General features: G+C 44.6%; 1 protein-coding gene across 8 annotated transcripts in view; it reads right to left on the bottom strand.

The window, feature by feature from the left end:
• PHACTR1 (phosphatase and actin regulator 1) overlaps window positions 1–19604 on the bottom strand; it is a 508037-nt gene that overhangs the window by 234285 nt on the left and 254148 nt on the right. Inside the window, exon 1 of one of the 8 annotated variants that reach the window (XM_012753500.2) lies at window positions 13868–14120. The exons of the other annotated variants lie outside the window; for them this stretch is intronic. Within the exon in view, the coding sequence (XP_012608954.1) occupies window positions 13868–14120 (253 nt within the window). Of the gene's footprint in view, window positions 1–13867; window positions 14121–19604 lie in introns of those variants that run through there. 8 annotated transcript variants of the gene reach the window in all.

The raw sequence follows: 19604 nt of genomic DNA, 5'->3' as shown, positions 1-19604 counted from the left end.
ACCAAACAAGAAGCGTCTGTGATTAAATAAACTTGGGCAAAGGAGCACATATACTTTCTTCTTGGAGATTTACAATGCACACAGCCATATCAAGGGCTCTGAGATTAAAGCAGCTGCCTAACTTTGCTCAGCTCTGTTTTCTACACTAGGGTGATCTTGAAATTTCCCCACACATCGTCTATTACCATACAATGGAGCAAGTATTACATGGAACGCATTTTGGAAAACATCTCATTGATGTTGACAAAAATCTCAACGTTGAACTTCAGAACTTGAAGTATAAAGTTTGTCACTGTAGTCAGAGCTGCCCTGGGACATGGGACACTACTAAATAGCAGAGAAGCACAACACAACTTCAGAAGCCCTGGCGGGAAGAGAACCGCTTCTGCTGAGCTCTGTTGCAGTAACACAGACCCTAGCACTGGGCCCCGTTGTATTTGTAGTTGATATAAAAGACAAATGGAAGAACTTGTCTTTTCTGCCTTATTACCTTAGAACTAGATATAGTAGTACCAACCCCAATATATATTTATACACAAGGGAAAAAAGTATTATTTTCCAGCAATAGATAAGGCTAACTTAAATGTTTGTGGGGAAAAAAAACACCCCAACAAATAGTGACCCTGAATATCCCTAAGGAAGCAAAAGAAGAGAGTATTTGCAAAAGACCACAGGAGAATGTGCACAGTACCCTGTTTTCCCAGCCACTTCCTAACTAGTCCCCTAATCCTCTCCAATCTTCTACACCTAGGGCAAAGACCCAGTTGTTCATTTTTTTTAAAATTCTGTGATATCTATGGATTTGGCTGAATAGTAGGGGACTGAATTCTGAAGAGGATCTGCACTTCCTAGAAGACCTGAGCCCAGTCACCTTTCCTTGAGGCTGTTTTTGGCAGGAAACGGCCATCAGGAGGTACTCTGGTGTGCCCAGCCGCCTCCAGGAGATTGCTCTTCCGAGTTGGTTATTGCTCTGTGACCTGCACAGTCTGAAAAGGGCTCCGCCGGCCGTGGGGTGAGGACACGCACAGCCTGGAGCAGTGTAGCGGCAACGACGCTGCCATCTGTTCCTCCAGCTCCAGGCTCCCTCTGTGCTTTCACCTTGAGATGAAAGGGCCATCAGGCCCTGCCCTGTGAGTCACACACACGGCCCATTCAGCCCTCCATTCTCCCGCCAACGGTCACTGTGCACCAGGAGGAGAAGACGAGAAGCAAAGAGAAACCCATCTCCTTCCTCCCTCTGCAGACCATGAGCCAGCACCGTGGATTTCAAAGCACAAAAGCCCTTGTGTTTTTTATCTTTGAAAAGACTCCAGACGCCTCCTGCATACTCTCAAGACCCTCTGGAAACAAGCCTGATCCTCCTACCTACCCCCCTCCCCGCTGCCACGCATGTAAGAATGACAAGGCGGGGGCAGGGATCACCAAGAAGTGGGATCTGTCTGCTGCCAGCTGGTGTGGAAGCCACTGGAACTGAAACTTAGGAGCTTGATTCCCAGGGGTGCTCTGTTTTCCTAGCCCTCCCTGGAGGCTGCTAATTCCTTCTCTCTGGTAAACACTGCCAGGAATTGCACTCTTAGGATTTTGCAATAAAAATAAGCTTCGATTGCTTTCTAAAATCATGGTGGAAATCCTCCCAGTAAAATCTGACTGAGATTTTAGGCTATGATATTTTCAAAGTAAATTTGTACCATTTCATTCATGGCTAATTATGTACTTGGAGCTAGTAAGGCACACTGACCCATCTGTCATATTTACGGCTTAAATGCTAAATGTCATCCCTCTTTGGGCCTCAACACTTGCTTATAAAGCCAATGGTGAAGTTCAGAGCCACGAACAGTGTTACGAGGGGAGCAAAAGGGACTATCCACCTGATCTAACTTCATCTTAACCAGTTGTTTTTAACACATTAACTGCTATGTGAGTTGTATTTAACTCACATTAGTTTTAAGCCCGGGCCCTGGTGAAGCATATGTAACTCACGTCTCTTCACCTTGGGAGCCCCATGAAACTATCGAGTTTGCATATCACTCATGAACAGAAAACAATAAAAAATAAAGTTTTCATTAAATTAGACAAGATAATTTTGTTTTTGAAGTTTTTATTCTATTTTTGTAAGAAAACACCATGGACCCAAGGAAAAAATTTTTTTCTAGTGTGGCAGTCAATGTATTAAAGACGTAATTATAGGTATTGGCATGAGATTAAACATTCCTCCTGAAATAATTTGAATCTTAAAATGTTATATTCTTACCCATTTACATAAAATATAATGTAATTTTTTAGCCAATATATACGTGTTTCCAAAACTAACTCTACCCTAGGATGTAGTCCCCTCCTCACACACAGACTAATGACATATGGCTTATTTGGTCACACCTTAGTTATGCTACAAGCTACCCTATCTTTTTTTTGAGATAGAGACTCGCTTTGTTGCCCAGGCTAGAGTGAGTGCCGTGGCGTCAGCCTAGCTCACAGCAACCTCAAACTCCTGGGCTCAAGCAATCCTGCTGCCTCAGCCTCCCGAAGCTGGGACTACAGGCGTGCACCACCATGCCCGGCTAATTTTTTCTATTTCTGTATTAGTTGGCCAATTAATTTCTTTCTATTTATAGTAGAGACGGGGTCTTGCTCTTGCTCAGGCTGGTTTCGAACTCCTGACCTCGAGCAATCCGTCCACCTCAGCCTCCCAGAGTGCTAGGATTACAGGCGTGAGCCACCACGCCCAGCCTCAAGCTACCCTATTCTATGTCATCTTCATAGAATTAAAATTTGGGGTGTAATGCCATCTGTTAGGAGGTGACATTTATATTCTAGAAATACAATTATCACCCTACCACACACCATATCTCATCGAAATGTAGGAGAGCAGAGAAGAAGTTTTAAATTGTGATCCTGGAAAGTTCCAGGGCTGCATGGCACTACCTCAGGGCAGGCCAGCACCATGCTCTAAACCAGAGCAGACCCCCTTTTATCTGCCTTATTATATATGGGGTCTTCTAAGATGTAAGTAAGTTTTCTTCTTCCAAAGAATAACTCTTCTCTGTTGTTATATGTTTATCTTTATTTTAATTTTTCAATATAGATATGCCTTTTTTTTTTTTTGCCTTCTAGAAAACCTTTAAAAATTAACAGAGGCATGCAGTCTGATGACTACCACACTCACCAGGTACTCCAAACCATTTCTATTGTTTTACTGCAAGAAATCTGCATTTATATTCACAGATCCAACCTCAAAGACCTAGGGCAAAGATGGGAGGGCTGCAGTAGCCCATCCCTTCTCTTCCCACCGCAAAGGGCATTTTCAGCAGCAGATATTAAAATCTCCTCTTCTGTATTCAGCTTTACTTGGGGTAGTGGTGTTCTGGCCACAGGCTGCTTAATAGTGCATGAATAATTCATATCATGGCCAGTAGGAAACTGCCGCAGACTATTTGTTCTGGATATGAAAACATTAAGGCTTTGGGCAGGCAAAAAGGTTTGCTGTGTGTTCATTCTGGGGATGATGAGCTCCTGGCTGGTGGCGTGTTTGACTTTTTTCAGTGGGCTTGGTGAAGTGACTCATAAATCAGTGAGTGACTGAAACTCGCAGAGGGCAGTTCCTGAACGAGTGGCAGATCAGGGACGCTCCTGTTACCAAGATCTGCTTCTCTCCGCATCCTCTCATCGTGCGGATTCGCTTGGCTTATCAGAACAGCGACAGTGTCCAAACATAAACGAATGCTCCCTAGTACAGTATCTCCTGGATACGTCAGACAAACACTTGCCCGGAGACAGACTTACAGTCTCGCAAAAAAGAACCTAATTCTGGTAGATGCCCAGCCTGTCAAGAGAGGGATGGTTGCTAACTGTGCAGCAGATTTCATTCCTCAAGTTGTGCCAGGACACACTGGTGCCAACTCTTACTGAGAACACTTTCAGAATCTGGAACAGCGTGCCATGGTGCATCTCTCGGTAACTCAGACTAACCAGGAACTGAGTCTAGTAAGCTGGTAATTCATCCCCTTTTTTCTTTTATTTCCTATTACCAGAAGAATTCAATTCAGTTTCGCTTTCCCCCTTTGTTTGCCTGTTTCTCTCTCTTTCCACTCATAAACTTGGAGCAGGGCTACTGTTTTGAGGAGGGCATCATCAAAAGTAGCTGGTGCTTCATTACAGATTGCCATCGTACTTGAAATAACATCAAAACTGAGGTTAAGGGGGGCCAGGGAAGCAGAAGGTTACAGCCCTAAAAGTGAGAATTAAAGAACAGGAATTCCCCCCCTCTCCCCCACCCCCCAAGAGCTACTGCTGAGGTTACAGCCTGTTTAGAAGATAATTATTTGATTTTATAATTACTTTTGTGGGTTGCAAAATAATTACTATGGAGGCAAGTCTCCCTGTGCCAAAATAGCAGAGGCGATTGTTCTAAAGTTCACACGGAAACAATAGCAGCGTCAAGACGGTTAACTCTTAGGTGGGGGACTGGAAAAGCCATTCCTCTACACAGAATGTGCCAGCCTGAAGCCCACACAAAGGTCAGGGTGGGAGTGGGAACACTGAAGATACTCCACAAACGGAATTCAGATGAGTTCTTTCTTTCTAGGTTGATTTTCATTTTAAACCTGTCTTTCTGAGGACACGAGGACATCAAACTGGCTTTTAAAAACACCGAAGCTGGCCCAGCTCGGTGGCTCACACCTGTAATCCTAGCACTCTGGGAGGTCGAGGCGGGTGGATTGTTCGAGGTCAGGAGTTCGAAACCGGCCTGAGCAAGAGCGAGACCCCCGTCTCTACTATAAATAGAAATTAATTGGCCAACTAATACATATAGAAAAAATTAGCCGGGCATGGTGGCGCACGCCTATAACCCCAGCTACTCGGGAGGCTGAGGCAGGAGGATTGCTTGAGCCCAGGAGTTTGAGGTTGCTGTGAGCTAGGCTGACGCCACAGCACGCACTCTAGCCTGGGCAACAAAGTGAGATTCTGTCTCAAAAAAATAAAAAAATAAAAATAAAAAATAAAAACACCGAAGCTGCAATTCAGATGAATGACACAGACAGCGACTGGACACTGGATAATCCAAAGAGTCCAAGCTCAGACATGGTGCTAAAATGATAAGCAGTGGTACTTTCTAACCACAGGAGCTTTGATGAAGCCAGGGGTCAGCAAACTTTTTTTTTTTTTTAAATAGCCGAAAAGTAAAATATCTTAGGCTTTGTGGGTTTCTGTTGCAGCCATTCAGCATGGCAGTGGCAGCTTGAAAGGTGCCACAGGCAGGCAGCATGTGAACAACTGCACAACGTGGCTGCGTTTCAATAACGTTGTATCTCCGGACACTGACATTTGAATTTCATATAAGTCGCTGGTGTCATAAAATATTATTCTTTTTTCCCCTCAGCCATTTGAAATTGTAAACATTCTCAACTTATAAATACTGGGAGAGGGCCCATGGGCTGTAGTTTACCAACCCTTGATCTAGATGGTTTTTTGGTGAACAGAAGTGTACAGAAGTAAATTCAGTTTATAGGTAGAAGAAACTCAAGACAGAGGTGACCCAAGGAAAGGCAAAGGGCATCAGTGTTCCCCTAGGCCCCCAATTCCAACCAGACACCCTCTTCTCCAGATAATTTCCTCTTTTACTTTTTCATGAATGAAGGGTTTGCTTTGTGTGTTCATTTTTGCACCCAAATTTTCCCGAATGATCCTTTCCACATTTAATCACTTCAAGAAGTTAAACTTCATTGGCCAAAATAACTAGTCTCTCCTGTGAGGCTCAGTGAAGTCCACTCTCAGAGACAGCTGAACGCGGCTGCGAGGGCAGAAGTTGGAGCCAGAGAGCCCAGCTGAGGCAGCATTAGCAGGTGAGGAGGCGATGGACGCTCTGATTCTCCGACCCTCTTCTCTGAAATGGTCACAACAGTAATTCCAACCTTAAAAGGTTGTTCTGATGATTGCAAAGAAATAAGATATGTGAACTATCAAGTGTAATATAAATATATTTATGTGAGATATCTAGGTTTTCTAAATTTACTAATTTTTTTTTTCTAGACACCAAACCAGATTCAGGATACTAATTTTCTTAAATGAACTGAATAAACCCTTTTCTTGGCCACCAACTCAGTTAGAATCTTCTCATTTTCTTTCTTAAAAGCCCTCCAGGGTGGCTATAATCCAAAACACTGATAATAACAAGTGTTGGAAAGGACGTAGAGAAACTGGACTTTGATACATTCATTGCCATGGGGAAGCTACTTTGGAAAAGAGTCTGACAGTTCCTCAAATGGTTAAACAAAGAGTCACCATGTGATCCATCAACTCTACTCCTAGACATGCATCCAAGAGAAATTAAAAACATACGTCCACACTAAAGCTTGGACATGAACATTCAAAGTGACATATTCACGTAACAGTAGCCAAAAAGTAGAAACGACCCAATGCCTATCAGCTGATGAATGGATGAACAAAACATGGCATATCCAAACAACAGAACATTATTCAGCCATAAAAAGAAATGAAGGTCTGAATCATGATAGAGAGTGGATAAATCTTAAAAAGACTATGCCAAGTGAAAGAAGCCAGGCACAAGGGACCATATATTGCTTGCTTCCATTTATATGAAATGCCCAGGAGAGGGAAATCTATAGACACAAAAAGCAGATTAATCCCAGATTGCCTGGGACTGGGGGCGGGTTGAATAGGAGGACTGGATGGATAGGCTAATGGCAACAGAGTTGCTTTTTTGGTGTAATGAAAATGTTCTAAAATTGATGTGGTGATGGATACACAATCCCGTGAATATCTTAAAAGCCACTGAAGTTATATGCTTTAAATGAGTGTATTGTATGGTGTGAATTATATCTTGATAAAGCAGCTAAAAAAAAATCCTCCAGGGCATCGTGCACACTGTCATGGAGCAAGTCCCAGCTCCTGTGCGTGGTACCAGGCCTGGGCATTTGGCCTCTACCCGCTTCCCAGGCTTCCTTCTCGCCACTCCCCAACGTCTACACCACCCCAGTCACATCAATCCCCTGTCCTTGTAGTTCCCACAATGAATGGGCACACATTTATCAACATCAATAATTAATACATTAACACATACTCACATACTGAAGACATTTGTTAGGTGCCTAACATCTGTGCACTGCTCTACTGACTAGAAAGACAGAGTGAAGAGAAGAGAAGACAGATCCCTGCTGGGAAGAGTCTACACCCGGTGCCCTCCTGGGGCCTCCTCATCTTTCTCTTCACTTGCTTCTCATCCTGCCTCCCCAGAAGAGGGTATGGGTTCCCCACCTGCATGCCCTTGGCATCCTGAGCCTGCTGCTGTCACAACGATGTCCCCCACTGAGTGTCTCTAAGGGCAGGAACTCATCCTTTATCTCTCTGCTCACACATCAAGTTCACGGTAGCCATCCGTGCTTCATGCGTACATGAACAAATGACCGTGCTCTGTCCTTCCTCTGGCCTTGAGTACAGAAACAGCACAACACTGAAAACAAGTATCGCATGATTTCTCATACATGGTCTACTGCTAATATTCTGGCTAATTTTTTTTCCCCTGAGCTGAAAATCTCTACAGTTCATTTCTTCTTTTCCAAACCAACAATTAGTTCCTGGTTCTCTTACCTAGAGTACTGCAACTTTTGCACCCTTGGACTTTCCTTTTCTCCCTTACAACCTGTGAGTTGAAGGGAAGGTCACCTCTTCCCCAGCCCCTGGCTACCTGGCTTTGATCACACTGAACACCTGGCACAGATAGCTTGCCTACCAGCAGGACCACACTGCACACCGTCAATGGTGGCTCCTAACTGGCTCGATGTGGCCCCTCCCTTCGGTCTTTCAGATACTTCTTGAAACCCCAAGCACCTGGTCAAGTCCAAAAAGCTCTCACCATTCGAACATTAGTTAGCAAACTAGAAAAACAAAAGTTTGGCTACCAAGTAAGTACTGATCCCTTCCACCCACCTCCAATAAAGTTTTATGTATATATTTTATCTGTTAAGCTCTTCAGTGTGATTATTTTTATCTCCTTTAGTCATACGAGTATATTTTAAACTATAGATTTCACAAATATTTTAAATATATCTTTTCTTAAACTAAGTGAATATTTACAGATGTCTATAAAGTATCAGAAAGACATTAGAATAGAAGGGGAAATTACTAGTAAAATGATATGAGTTTAAAGTTATGCTAAAAGTAAGACACACTGATTTTGAATTGCTGGTGATGAAAGTATTATTGGACACATTTTGAGCTTGTAAAAGCGAATGCGGAATCTCGGTCTATTGACTGCTCAAGGTCTTGGAACACCCTTTCTTGAGCTACGAGCAGCCATGGAACTGGGTCCTTTCTCTTGTCTGGTCCCTAGCTAGGCACTACCAGCAACACCATCATAAAAATTCACTCAAATTTGTTTCAAAATAATACAGGAATCAGGGAATCTAAGTGATGGGTCTATGGAGATTCATTATGCTATTCTGTCTACTTCTGCACAGGTGTACAATTTTTCATAATAAATTTTTTAAAAAGTAACTTGATTATGTTACCTCTGCCTAAAAACCCTGTGCCATCTCTAGTGCTTAGTGAATGCAATCTGAACTCCTTCGTAAACTGCCTGAGGCTCTTCCTGACCTCCCTCTCATGCCTAAGGTGGAACCTGCTACTCTGTCTGCCTCCAAAAAACCACCACCTGCTCTCTTAGACTTTTAAAACTTCTGTGCACATATATGTCTACCTTTTTATCTCCCTCTGCTTTCTCTATGATCTTACTGATGTTTATATTCCCAATGCCTAGGGCAGTACATTGAAAATGCTTCAGAAATATACTGGTTAGGAAAAAAATGAAATGCCCCGACATATATTTCCAGACTAACTCAGGTCATTTCCCACCATGTTCCATGCATTCTACTTGAACTTCTCCCCTTTGCTGAAAATGCCATGCTCTTTTAGTTTGGATCAGTTGCATACGGTTTTCCCCTTATCAAAAGGGTCCTTCCCCACCTTTATCTGGAAAACTCCTCCTTTAGGTCCTAATAGTCCAAATGTCACCTCCTCTGAGAAGACCTCCTGCCTTCCTCATACAGTTAATGCTTCCTCTAATAATTTAGCAGCTTACTTTCCTGCTCTCATATAAGCCCAAATTCTTCAAAGGCAACACTGGTTGCTGAACCTCTTGGTATCTACTCCTAGGCTAAGAAGGCCCTGCACATACAAGCTACTAATTTTACAAATAAATGTAAGAGAATCAAACAATAGCTCAGATGTTTGAAAACATGATAACATAGTAGAATTATAAGAGTCCACCTTGATTAGAATTTCTCCACTCTGTATACCCTTTCCTAACATCCTCCTAAACCCATTTCTCTTCCCCACTGTTTCTTCCAGTCCATATATGTGGTATAGCCTAACAAACTGCTGGAACTCAACTTGATTATTTTTTTGATATCTCAACTAAACCAAAAAATGATTAAGTCATTGTAAATTTAGATACACATGTGAGTCCTTTTACCTAGAACTTATTAGACATGATTGTTTAAAATTTCAAACAAAAAAAAATACTTTTGATAACGTGAGCAATGTTGAAGAGGTTTTTTTTTTCCTCAATCTGATCCTTTCCTTACCTCACCTGCCTTATTAGAAATATATGCTTTAACTGTTAAATATAGAGAAGAATTGGGTGCTTTCATCTTGGACCCAATCCAAGGAAGTTTAATTATAAAAGAGGCAAAGCAGCAGTGCAGCAGGAGGGAAAAACCCAAGGCAAAATTGAACTTGGCGGTAATGATACAAATGATAGTAATCACAGCTAATATTTCTCAAGCACTTTCTCTTGCCAGGCACCATGCTACGTGCTTTGTACCAATTATCTCATTTAATCCTCACGACTCCATGCAGTAAATAATATCATAATATCCTAAAATCACCCTGCTAGCAAGAGGAGTAGTCATTTGAGAACAGGCATTGAGATTCCAGGATCCAACTGTGGACCACTATTAGAAACTGCTTCCCTCTTCAAGCGCAGGTTCTGTTAGCAGCCCTGACACTAAATGGTGTTTTGACCTTGGAGGACTGCTCGCCTATTCTTTATGCACCTTAATTTTCTCATCTGCAAAAATGAGGGATGCCACCTATAGAAACTCACAAGGCAATATCTCCTAAAAGGCCATCTTGATGAATGAACCCTACATTCAGTGCAACAGAAGTATTATGACAAATTGTTGGCATTTCAAAAGTTCATATTGGAATCCATTGGAAAAACATGCTAAATATTTCTAAACCCTAAAATAAAACTTGAAAATGCATCTAGCAAGTCCATGGATTAGTGAATTTGTATGTAAATGTTTAAAGAGAAATCATATATGGAGAAATGAAGACAACCCTGATATATGAATGCATCACATGTAAAAGGAATTGACTAGCAGTTGCAATCAATGTCTTGTTGCTAAGCTGTCATTTTATTACTTTTTAAATGTCACTATAAAATAAGACTGAGATGCTTTAAAATATTTCTAAAAACTGTTATAAACTGTTAAAATGGTTTATTGTGATTAAAATTACATCTAAATGCATAATTAATGATGGTATAATTACTAAAATAATTCCTCACTATTAACAGACTCAAAAGGAATTCAAATGAAAATAGAAAATGTGTATGAAATTATATACAGAAATACCTTGCCTTTCTAGAATAGATTTCTCCTAAATTTGACTTTTAACTATTTGTAAATCCAATCATATTTTCCTATTAACTTCCAATATAAATTCAGTGATGATGCAGCTATGTTTCCTGTAACTCTACAATATCCATAAGTTCCAATCTACTACTTAGCTGTAAATTTCTCTTCCTGTATTCCTACCAAAGTCAGTTGCTCTATCAGGTAGGTATGGTGGGCAAAAAATAAATTTTAAATGTACCAGGAAATTCTGCAATTCCTTCTAATTCTTTACCATAATAAACCTAGCTTATTGAGATTACACATGGATCAGCACATGCAGAGATATGAATATACACCATGATATCTAATTTTCTACATTCAATGTATGTGGCAGTGATAAATGCCACCAAAAACAATCAACTGGATAGTATAGTGGAAAGTGCCTTGGTTTTAAAGCCAAACAGATGAGGGTTTGAGTCTCTGTTCTACCCTGTATTTGCTCTGTGGACTTTCTATATAAGCTTGTTTCCTCATCTGAAAATAGCTTCAGTATTGAACCAAAACAGCAAAGATGGAAGAAAATACAAACCATCTTTGGCCATCAATGGTGGATTGTATTCTACATTTTGTTTTGCTTTTTAAATAGAGAATTGCTTAAAACAGCAAAACATCTTTAATACTAGTTAGTGGTATATACCAGGAACTGTTTTAATACTCATGAGTAAAAAGATAACTACTAAAATGTAATTTTATCTTCTATAACAAGCTCAATAATCAGGAATACTTCATCTTTTAAACTTTATTCTTTAGTTATAGATTGTCTTGGAACTGAAAGTTATTAAAATATGCTTTAAATGTGTTTAAAATAACTGTTATTTTTTATATAAAGAAATTAAGTATGAAAGAAACTCAGTCACCAGTAACTTTATAAAATTTTACCTGTGTAAAATTTCTAGTAAGGGCTTTCCAGCTGGACCAGAATTTTCTATGATTGCCACTATAAGTGGCCTCCTTGGTGCTGAATGAGGAACCAGACATATTTATGGTGGTGGATGGACACAGCAGAGGTATGCCCTACCTTAATAAGCATTTTCCTGTAGAGAGAGCCTTACCAAACAGGACATTGGGGAAATCTGTCTGCATCACTACAATCTGAACCATACCTCTTAAAATAGCTTTGTGCTCCTGGCATACAGAAAATATGACTCAAATTGCAAATAACTTCTAGAGAACTTACCTAAAAGAACCTCTACTCATTACAAACTCTCATGGAAGGTCAAACCTTGTGAAAAGTGAAATTTATTTGAACTTCCTTTCCTTTCACAGTGGGCAGTGCTGCTTTTGGGTTCTGGCAGTAAAAGAACAAGGGTTAAACTCCTGACCTCATTCCATTTCAGTGATTAAATGAGAGTGCACCACACATTAGGTTGGTAGGATTAAGCAGTGTAGAGTTAGGCAAAAATTAGTCACTAAAAACATACAGTCTCCCCCTATTTAAGAATCCTGAGATTAAATACTTTAATCATATCAGGTGATACGTGAACATCCACACATAGCTCCTTAGGATATTCTGAAGTGTTTGAGACTGTAGAGATGATGCATGTTACAAGAAGGTATGTGTTGTAGGTTAAAAATACATACCTGCCTCCATGGATGGTGCACACCACATGTTTACCAGTGATAGATTTCACAACTGCATATATAAACATACATCCTTGAGTATAGACATAGACCTTTCCTTACTGTAGCAGCCTTCAGAGATATGAATTTAAATAAACCCCCAAGGTTGCAGAAGCAGCCCATTTGGGGGAGTGGTTCAGTCAACAGAGCGACTGACATTTATTAAGTATTTTAGCCCGCGTCTCCGCGTGCTCTATTACATTACAGGGAAAAGGTCTGGCTCTGCATCATCTGATTAATCCATTTGTATTCCATAGGTCTCTTATCAGCCTATGCAGTAACCACAGGAATCCAAAACGTCAACCTGTGCTACTCACAAGCCGATATCCTGCCCTGCACACCCCTACGGGCAATGTAGTGGGTTTTGTGCCTTTCCCCAGCACCGCCGTCCCCGTTTTCCTCTCGGACGCCGGGCGCCGTCCTCTGTCTACAGCCTCCCTTTGCAGTTTAATCAAAGAAAACTCTAATTATTACGCTAGCAGGGCTCTAATTTCGAAAAGACATTAGCCAAGCCACCGTCACTTCACTGCTCTGCCCTTCAGAGGCCGACACAGAACGGGAGGGACCCTAAGTGACATTCGTGCTTCCAAAGGGACCCCGCGAACCCCGCCCGACCGAGAGGAAGACCTGCCTGCCCGAGCAGGCGCGCGTGTCCGCGTCGGGCCGGCCGGCAGCTAACGCTTTTCCCGGGGAAATCTGCTGCCCCAAACTTTTCCACAGCCTCCGGTGGCCCCGCGGAGCCTGCCCCGCGAGCTGCTCGGGACCCGCGGGGAGCCCCCCCGGAGGCACGGCCACTCGGGCGCGCCCGCCTCTGCAGAGGCTTCTCCGCGGTCCGCGCCGGCCGTCCCTCGTCCTTCGCTCCCCCTGCTCAGAGTCGCGGGCAGCCTGCGCCCCCTCACAGCCCCACTTGAGACCGGATTTGCGGGGAGCTCGCCGGCTCGCACGCGCCCAGGCTGCCGTGGAAGACGCCGCACGCCCCTCCCCCTCCCCCACCCCCACCCCCATTTTGGCCACTGGGCACCGTTCCAGGAGGGACCCGCAGCGCACTCGGAAACCACAGCCATGTTTTACTCTAGACAGACATCCGACAACAACTCCACAAGTCTCTAGGACGGCGGCGTGGCCAAAGCAGCTCTCCAAACTGGACCCGCCCGGAGGAAGCCCCGTCTGCGACGCGGCCGGCGAACGCGGTGCCCTACCGTGGCGCGAGGACCGGGGACAGTTCAGAAGCCCCCCCGGGGGGGGGGCGGGAGCAGGTGTAACATCTTTTTAAAAGCACACCGTGTGTCGCCCACAAATCTCCTCCAACCCCACCTTCACAAATGGAAATCCCAGAGTTGCTCCTTTAACTGTCTCAAAACCCTCATCCTGGGCGGCGGGCACGTCCGCGGCGTGCGCGGGGCTGCGGGCCGGGCTGGCTCCGGGCGGGCGGCTGTCCCCGCCGTTCTCCGGGCAGCAGGCGCCGGCGGTGTGCCCAAACCGGGGCCGGGCAGAGCCGCCCTCCCGCCTCCGCGCTCGCCGCCGCCGCCGCCCCGACGGGCCCCGCCACTCACCGTCCCGGGCGTCCTCCCCGCGACTGCAGTTGCTGCAAATGTGCTTGATCTCCTTGCCCAGTTGACAGTGGATCACAAAGGACACGTTGTTGTTGTTGTTGGGGGCGGGCTCTTTCAGGGGCTTCATCCTCAGCAAATAAAAAGCTTTCTTTCGGGGCTTCTCGGCGCTCGCGCCTGGCACCGCGCCCTCCCTGCAGCGCGGCGAGCGGAGCGCAAACCTCCCCGGCTTCGCGGCGCGCGTGGGCTCCGCCATCCGGCCCCCGGGCGCCCGGGGCCGGCCGCTGCTCCGGCCCCCGCGCGCTGCCGCTCGCGCCCCTCCGCCGGGCCGGCATGCCCCCGCCCGCACCGCGCCCGCAGCTCTACACGCAGGCCACCGCGGCGGGGCGGGGCGGGGGCAGGCGCCGAGCGGGTCCTAACCTCGCCGACCCCGCCGCCGCCGGAGCCGAGCCGAATCCCGAGGCCCGAGCAGGTGTGCGGGAGGCGCGCCCCGGTCCTACCTGGCACACTCGGCTCCCACCTCTCCCGGGGTCTCACGTGCACAGCCTCCTCCCGCAGCCCCACCCCTCCGTAAATCCCAGCACCCGCCGTTTACAGCCTGCTGGTTCTGCAGCCACTCTCCAGAGCTCCAGGGCAGAACGCCGGCAACCTCCTCCCCACCCCACCCTTTTCTGCTAGCCTCGAGCTGCCAAAGGAAGCAGGAGATGTGCCTGCCACCCAGAAGGACTGCGCTGGCAGCCCTGGAGAGGAAGCGCCTCGCTCGCGCCACAACGAATTACCTTTCTGTGGTGGTCCAGCCCATTGCCCTTGACTTTCACTGGAGCAGACAACCTGTTACAACATAATTGGTATTTTCACCCCTAATATAAATCCCCCAACCCAAAGGGGGCCTTACGCCAGCGTCATTAGAAAAGAAAAAAAAAAGGCTGCTTTTATTAATACTCAGAAGCAACAACGACCTGCAACTTTGGGATCCCAGTTAATTTGGCCGAATATACTCCGGTTGTTTTAGCACAGTGACTAAGGCTTAGCAAAGCAAGGACATCTACCAAGATTTCCAAAGAGAGAACAGTGTCTTAAATAATGCAAATTCATGGCAAAATAATAACAATTACTAGTTATTGAGCCTTGATTTATTCTGTGTGTGTTTTTTTAAAAATCACTGTTTCTAATAAACCACCAATTCACACAATTCTAAGACTCAGATATTGCCAGCTCTGCATTATCTTTTAGAGAGCTAAGGCCCATATCACTGTTTCCTTGGGTGCTTATTTTAAAAATAGAGATATTGGGGCCCCAAATCCTGGTATTCTGGTTTAGTAGATCAGTGTACAGCCCAGGAATCTGTAGCTTTAACAAGCTCCCCAGGAGATTTTGATGCAAAGCATAAATGGAGATACAGGTGTTTACAGCCAGGTGTGTCTGCCTCCATGCCTGTGTTCTGTCCGCCACACCCCCATTCCCTCTGAGTCACACCCTTGTCCTCTTTTCCAGCCTACCAGAACACTGTCAGTTAAAGAATGCACTGTCACTATCAGCTGTTTCCAGTAACTTCCCCAAAGCTAATTCCACAATTCCTGTGACTGCCACTTCCACAAAAGGCAAGTCATTGCTAGTCTTCCTCCAACTGGGCAAATTCTACACGTACAGCTCACCTCACAGGTAAAAAGGTCCATAATCCAGTGGGGATACTACTGTATTAGCTATATACTTCTGATCACTCCAATTCTACCACTCTGTCATTTATACTACTTCTCATCTGCAAAATGTTCTGCCCGTATCAGCATAATAGTTTCATTAATTATGTAGTTAGGAAAGTCAGGTGTCCAGCTGCCATCACCTGCCCTGGAGGGGGACGCAAGTGGAACACAAGTCTCTTTAATTAGATCCCAGTCCCTCTGGTGCCCATCCAGGCCTTTGGTGACTATGTCCCAGCCCCTCACCTGGATTACCAACCAGACCAACCACAGGTGAATCTCACTGTGTCTGCTCACATCAGATTCATGGCACTGGGTCCCTGGCTAAGTATAAGCCTTATCTTAGAGGTAACAAAGGACCTGTTATACTGGATGAGTGCAGAAGGGGATTTTATTGCGTTGTGTTATGGGCAAACACTTGTTATTCTCTCTTGAGCCCTTCCCCAAAATGCATCACCTCTTAACTCCCTTCTGAAAAGAGGAGAGGAGGTTGTGTGCATTTATCAGCAAATTACATTTTTTCTTAAATGTGTTTTTTCAATTGCATGCCTTTCCCACCTTACTCTCTGCCCCACAGGTCAGAACAGTAGACCTGCAGAAACCCCACATGGCCTCATTAAAACAACTGAGCCTGAAGCAATCTTTATTCACTTGCCGAATACTAAACCAGACCTAAGGGCTCTGCGTGTCTCTCTCTTAATTGGCCAAGAGGCTTTGTGATTGTAACAAACAGAACACTGACACAGCCACTAGCTCAGGCTCAGATATTAAAGGAGATGCCCTGAAGTGTGAGGGCCCTTATTCAAGGTAAGTGCATGGAAGGCCTAAGGTTCACCTTGGAGAGTCATTGCCCTTGTTTGGCAATTCATCTTCCTAAACTGTCCTCCCTGAGTTTGCAGCCTCTAACAGTGCAGTCCAATATACGGTATCTACCAGCAAGATGTGGCTATTTACATTTACATTAATTAAAATTTTAAAAAAAACATTCTAATTCAGTTCCTCAGTTGCACTAGCCTCAATCCAAGTGCTCAATGGCTGCGTGGGGCTAGTGGCTACTGTATGGGACAGGACAGATTATAGCACATTCCGGTTATCATTGAAAGCTATATTAGACTGTGCTGCTCTTAGAAGATGCTGGCATTTCAGTGTCTCAGGCTGAATTCAGGGACGAGTAGTTGAAGTTTCAGAAGGTAAGAGATGCTGCCTCCTATTGTTACCATAGCAGGTGGGTGAAGAAAGGCCCAGGATGGCATAGACCTTAGTGGTGGCAGCAGTTTGGAAGCTGGTGGCTGTATCCAGTAGCTGCTGGCACCACCTTGCCAGCAGGCAGCAGAGCTGAAGTGCATGTGTGCCCAGCATTTTCTCTTGCCCCTGCTCTGAATGCCACCGCAGTGAAGCCTTCTTCTGGGGCCATTGTTACAATGTCCTTATAGCTCTTGATGACAAGAGATGTCTTTTACAGAGTCGGCGTTGGTCTCATCTCATAAGACAAACTTATGTTGAATTATAACCCATTTAATCATAGCCCAGCTTGATTGCCGCTGTTGGTAATCATCTCCTTGCACTGATGCAAGAAAATGGTCATCCTACAGCATTCTAAGGAAAAAAAATTGTGGGATTTTTTTTCACTTTTAAAAGGAAGGCGAGAAAATGTCTAAGGGAAGGACAACCCTGTGCAATCACTTGTAACAGGGGTCCCGACCCAAGGCCTAAGTAGCTGGCATGGAATTTTTACCCAAATGGTTCAAATGGTAAAGAGCCCCTGTGATCACTCTTAGTGTCACTTAGCTGCATGACAATCTCCTTCCCATTCTCCTTTTTAGACACACTTAACTTACAGATCCCTTCCTTGAAACTTGTTTGGTGCCCTGAGACCTCCTTACTCAAACTGGGATTCCCAAGGATCAGCAGATCCCAGTTACTCAGGAGCTTGCTGGAAATGCAGCGTTTCAAGCTCCAGCTCAGAATCTGCATTTTAACAAGACCTCGAAGTGATTCAGATACACACTGAAGTTTGAGAAGCACCCCCTAGGAATCAACCTACCAGAGAGACACATACTTTGTTTCCTAAGTACAGTCATCCCTTGGAATATGGAGGAGACTTGTTCCAGGACAGCCTACATATAACAAAATCCACACATACTCAAGTCCCACAGTCAGCCCGTGGCGCCCCCACACCGGAAAGTGGGCTCTCCATATATGCAAGTTTCAAATCCCCCAATACTGTATTTTCCTTTTTTTTTTTTTTTCTTGAGAGAGTCTCACTCTGTTGCCTGGGCTAGAGTGATTGCCGTGGCATCAGCCTAGCTCACAGCAACCTCAAACTCCTGGGCTCAAGCGATCCTTCCGCCTCAACCTCTCGAGTAGCTGGGATTACAGGCATGCGCCACCATGCCAACTAATTTTTTCTGTATATTTTCTGTATATTAGTTGGCCAATTAATGTCTTTCTATTTTTAGTAGAGACGGGGTCTCGCTCTTGCTCAGGCTGGTTTCCAACTCCTGACCTTGAGCAATCCACCCACCTCGGCCTCCCAGACTGCTAGGTTTACAGGCGTGAGCCACCGCGCTTGGCCTCAATACTGTATTTTCAATACGAGTTTGGATGAAGAAAAGCCTCGTATGAGTGGACCTGTGCAATTCAAATTTGTGTTGTTACAGGGTCAACTGGTAAATGGTGGATAGGACTCCTGATTTCATGGAGGTTAAAATTTAATGGGAAGGAGGATGCACTCAATGAAAGGACATGTTGGAATAACAGAACACGCAGAGCTGAAAACGAGTGTGTACATTTGTAGCTAGGAGTAGCCACTGAAAACTATGCATTTAATTTCTGAGTGGGGGCCACGTGTAAAGGGAGTTCCAGTGACAGAGTGTATGCAGGAGGAGTCCCTGGGAAGAGATCGCAAGCAGTGGGGGTGGGAGAGGGCCAGGGATGGCAGGTGGCAGTGGTGGTGGCAGCACAGGGAGAATGCTAGCTCAGAGATGCTCAAACACGGCAGCCATTGGCCGGCAGGGCCTGTTACAACTGTTGTAAGTCTGCAGATTGGGCTTTCCAGAAGCCCCCACCATTAGGGCGATTTAAAGGCAAGCGCAGACCTTGAAATCCCCCAAGTCTGAATGTGAGAAGCAGGGTCCGACCTACTCTGAACTGAGGTTTGTTTCAGTGTCCTGTTTGTCCATGCTCCTCTCTGTTTTTAATGCCCGGCAATTATTAGGCATTAAAGAAACTCACAACGTTAAGGGTAGAAATTTGGAGATACCCTTGAAGTGCTTTAATGCTTAACGAAAAAGACACAGTAGAAATATAAAATATTAAGGTATACAGAAGGTGAAGTAATGGAACCACTCAAAGAAGTGTACTTAGATAAAAATCACTGCACAAATTTGATGTAAGAAAAGATTTTTTAAAATCGTTTTTTTCTTCCTCAGTATTTTTTCTTTGATTTAGACTCAAGCTATCTATTCCATTTTCCTCCTTCGTCTGTGTGTCCTTTCTTGATCCTATCTTCCCTGCGGCAGGTTGAAAGGTGCCCCCCGCCACCCAAGATATGACAAATCCCTGGGACATATGAATGTGACTTTATTTGGACAAAAGGTTTTTGCAGATATAATTAAGTTAAGGATCTTGGGGTGAGAAGATCATCATGTTAGATTATCTAGGTGGATCCTAAACCCAGTGGCAAGTGTTTTTATAAAAGACACACTGAGGAGAGAGACAAGAGGAGAAGACATGGTGGGGATGGACTTGGAGACTGGAGTGATGCTGCCACAAGGGATCTCCCCCAAGAGCCTCTGGAGGGATCTCTGGCCCACCTTGAACTTGAACTTCTGATTTCCAGAACAACGGGAGAATAAATACCTGTTGTTTTAAGTCACCAACTTGGTGGTAATTTGTTACAGCAGCTCTGGAACACTACTACAATCACTAAACACTAACAACATGTTATATTCCTACTACAAGAATAGCATCTATTTTTTCCCCCAGGTTTTATCTAAATGTGCAGTATGTTAAAACCAGAAATGCAAGCTAATCTATAAAGT

The sequence above is a fragment of the Microcebus murinus genome, chromosome 15 (assembly GCF_040939455.1).
Source record: "Microcebus murinus isolate Inina chromosome 15, M.murinus_Inina_mat1.0, whole genome shotgun sequence".
In the NCBI taxonomy this organism is placed as follows: Eukaryota; Metazoa; Chordata; class Mammalia; order Primates; family Cheirogaleidae; genus Microcebus; species Microcebus murinus.
The sequence above is the reverse complement of the archived record's forward strand: the minus strand, read 5'-3'. Positions and strand labels throughout refer to the sequence as shown.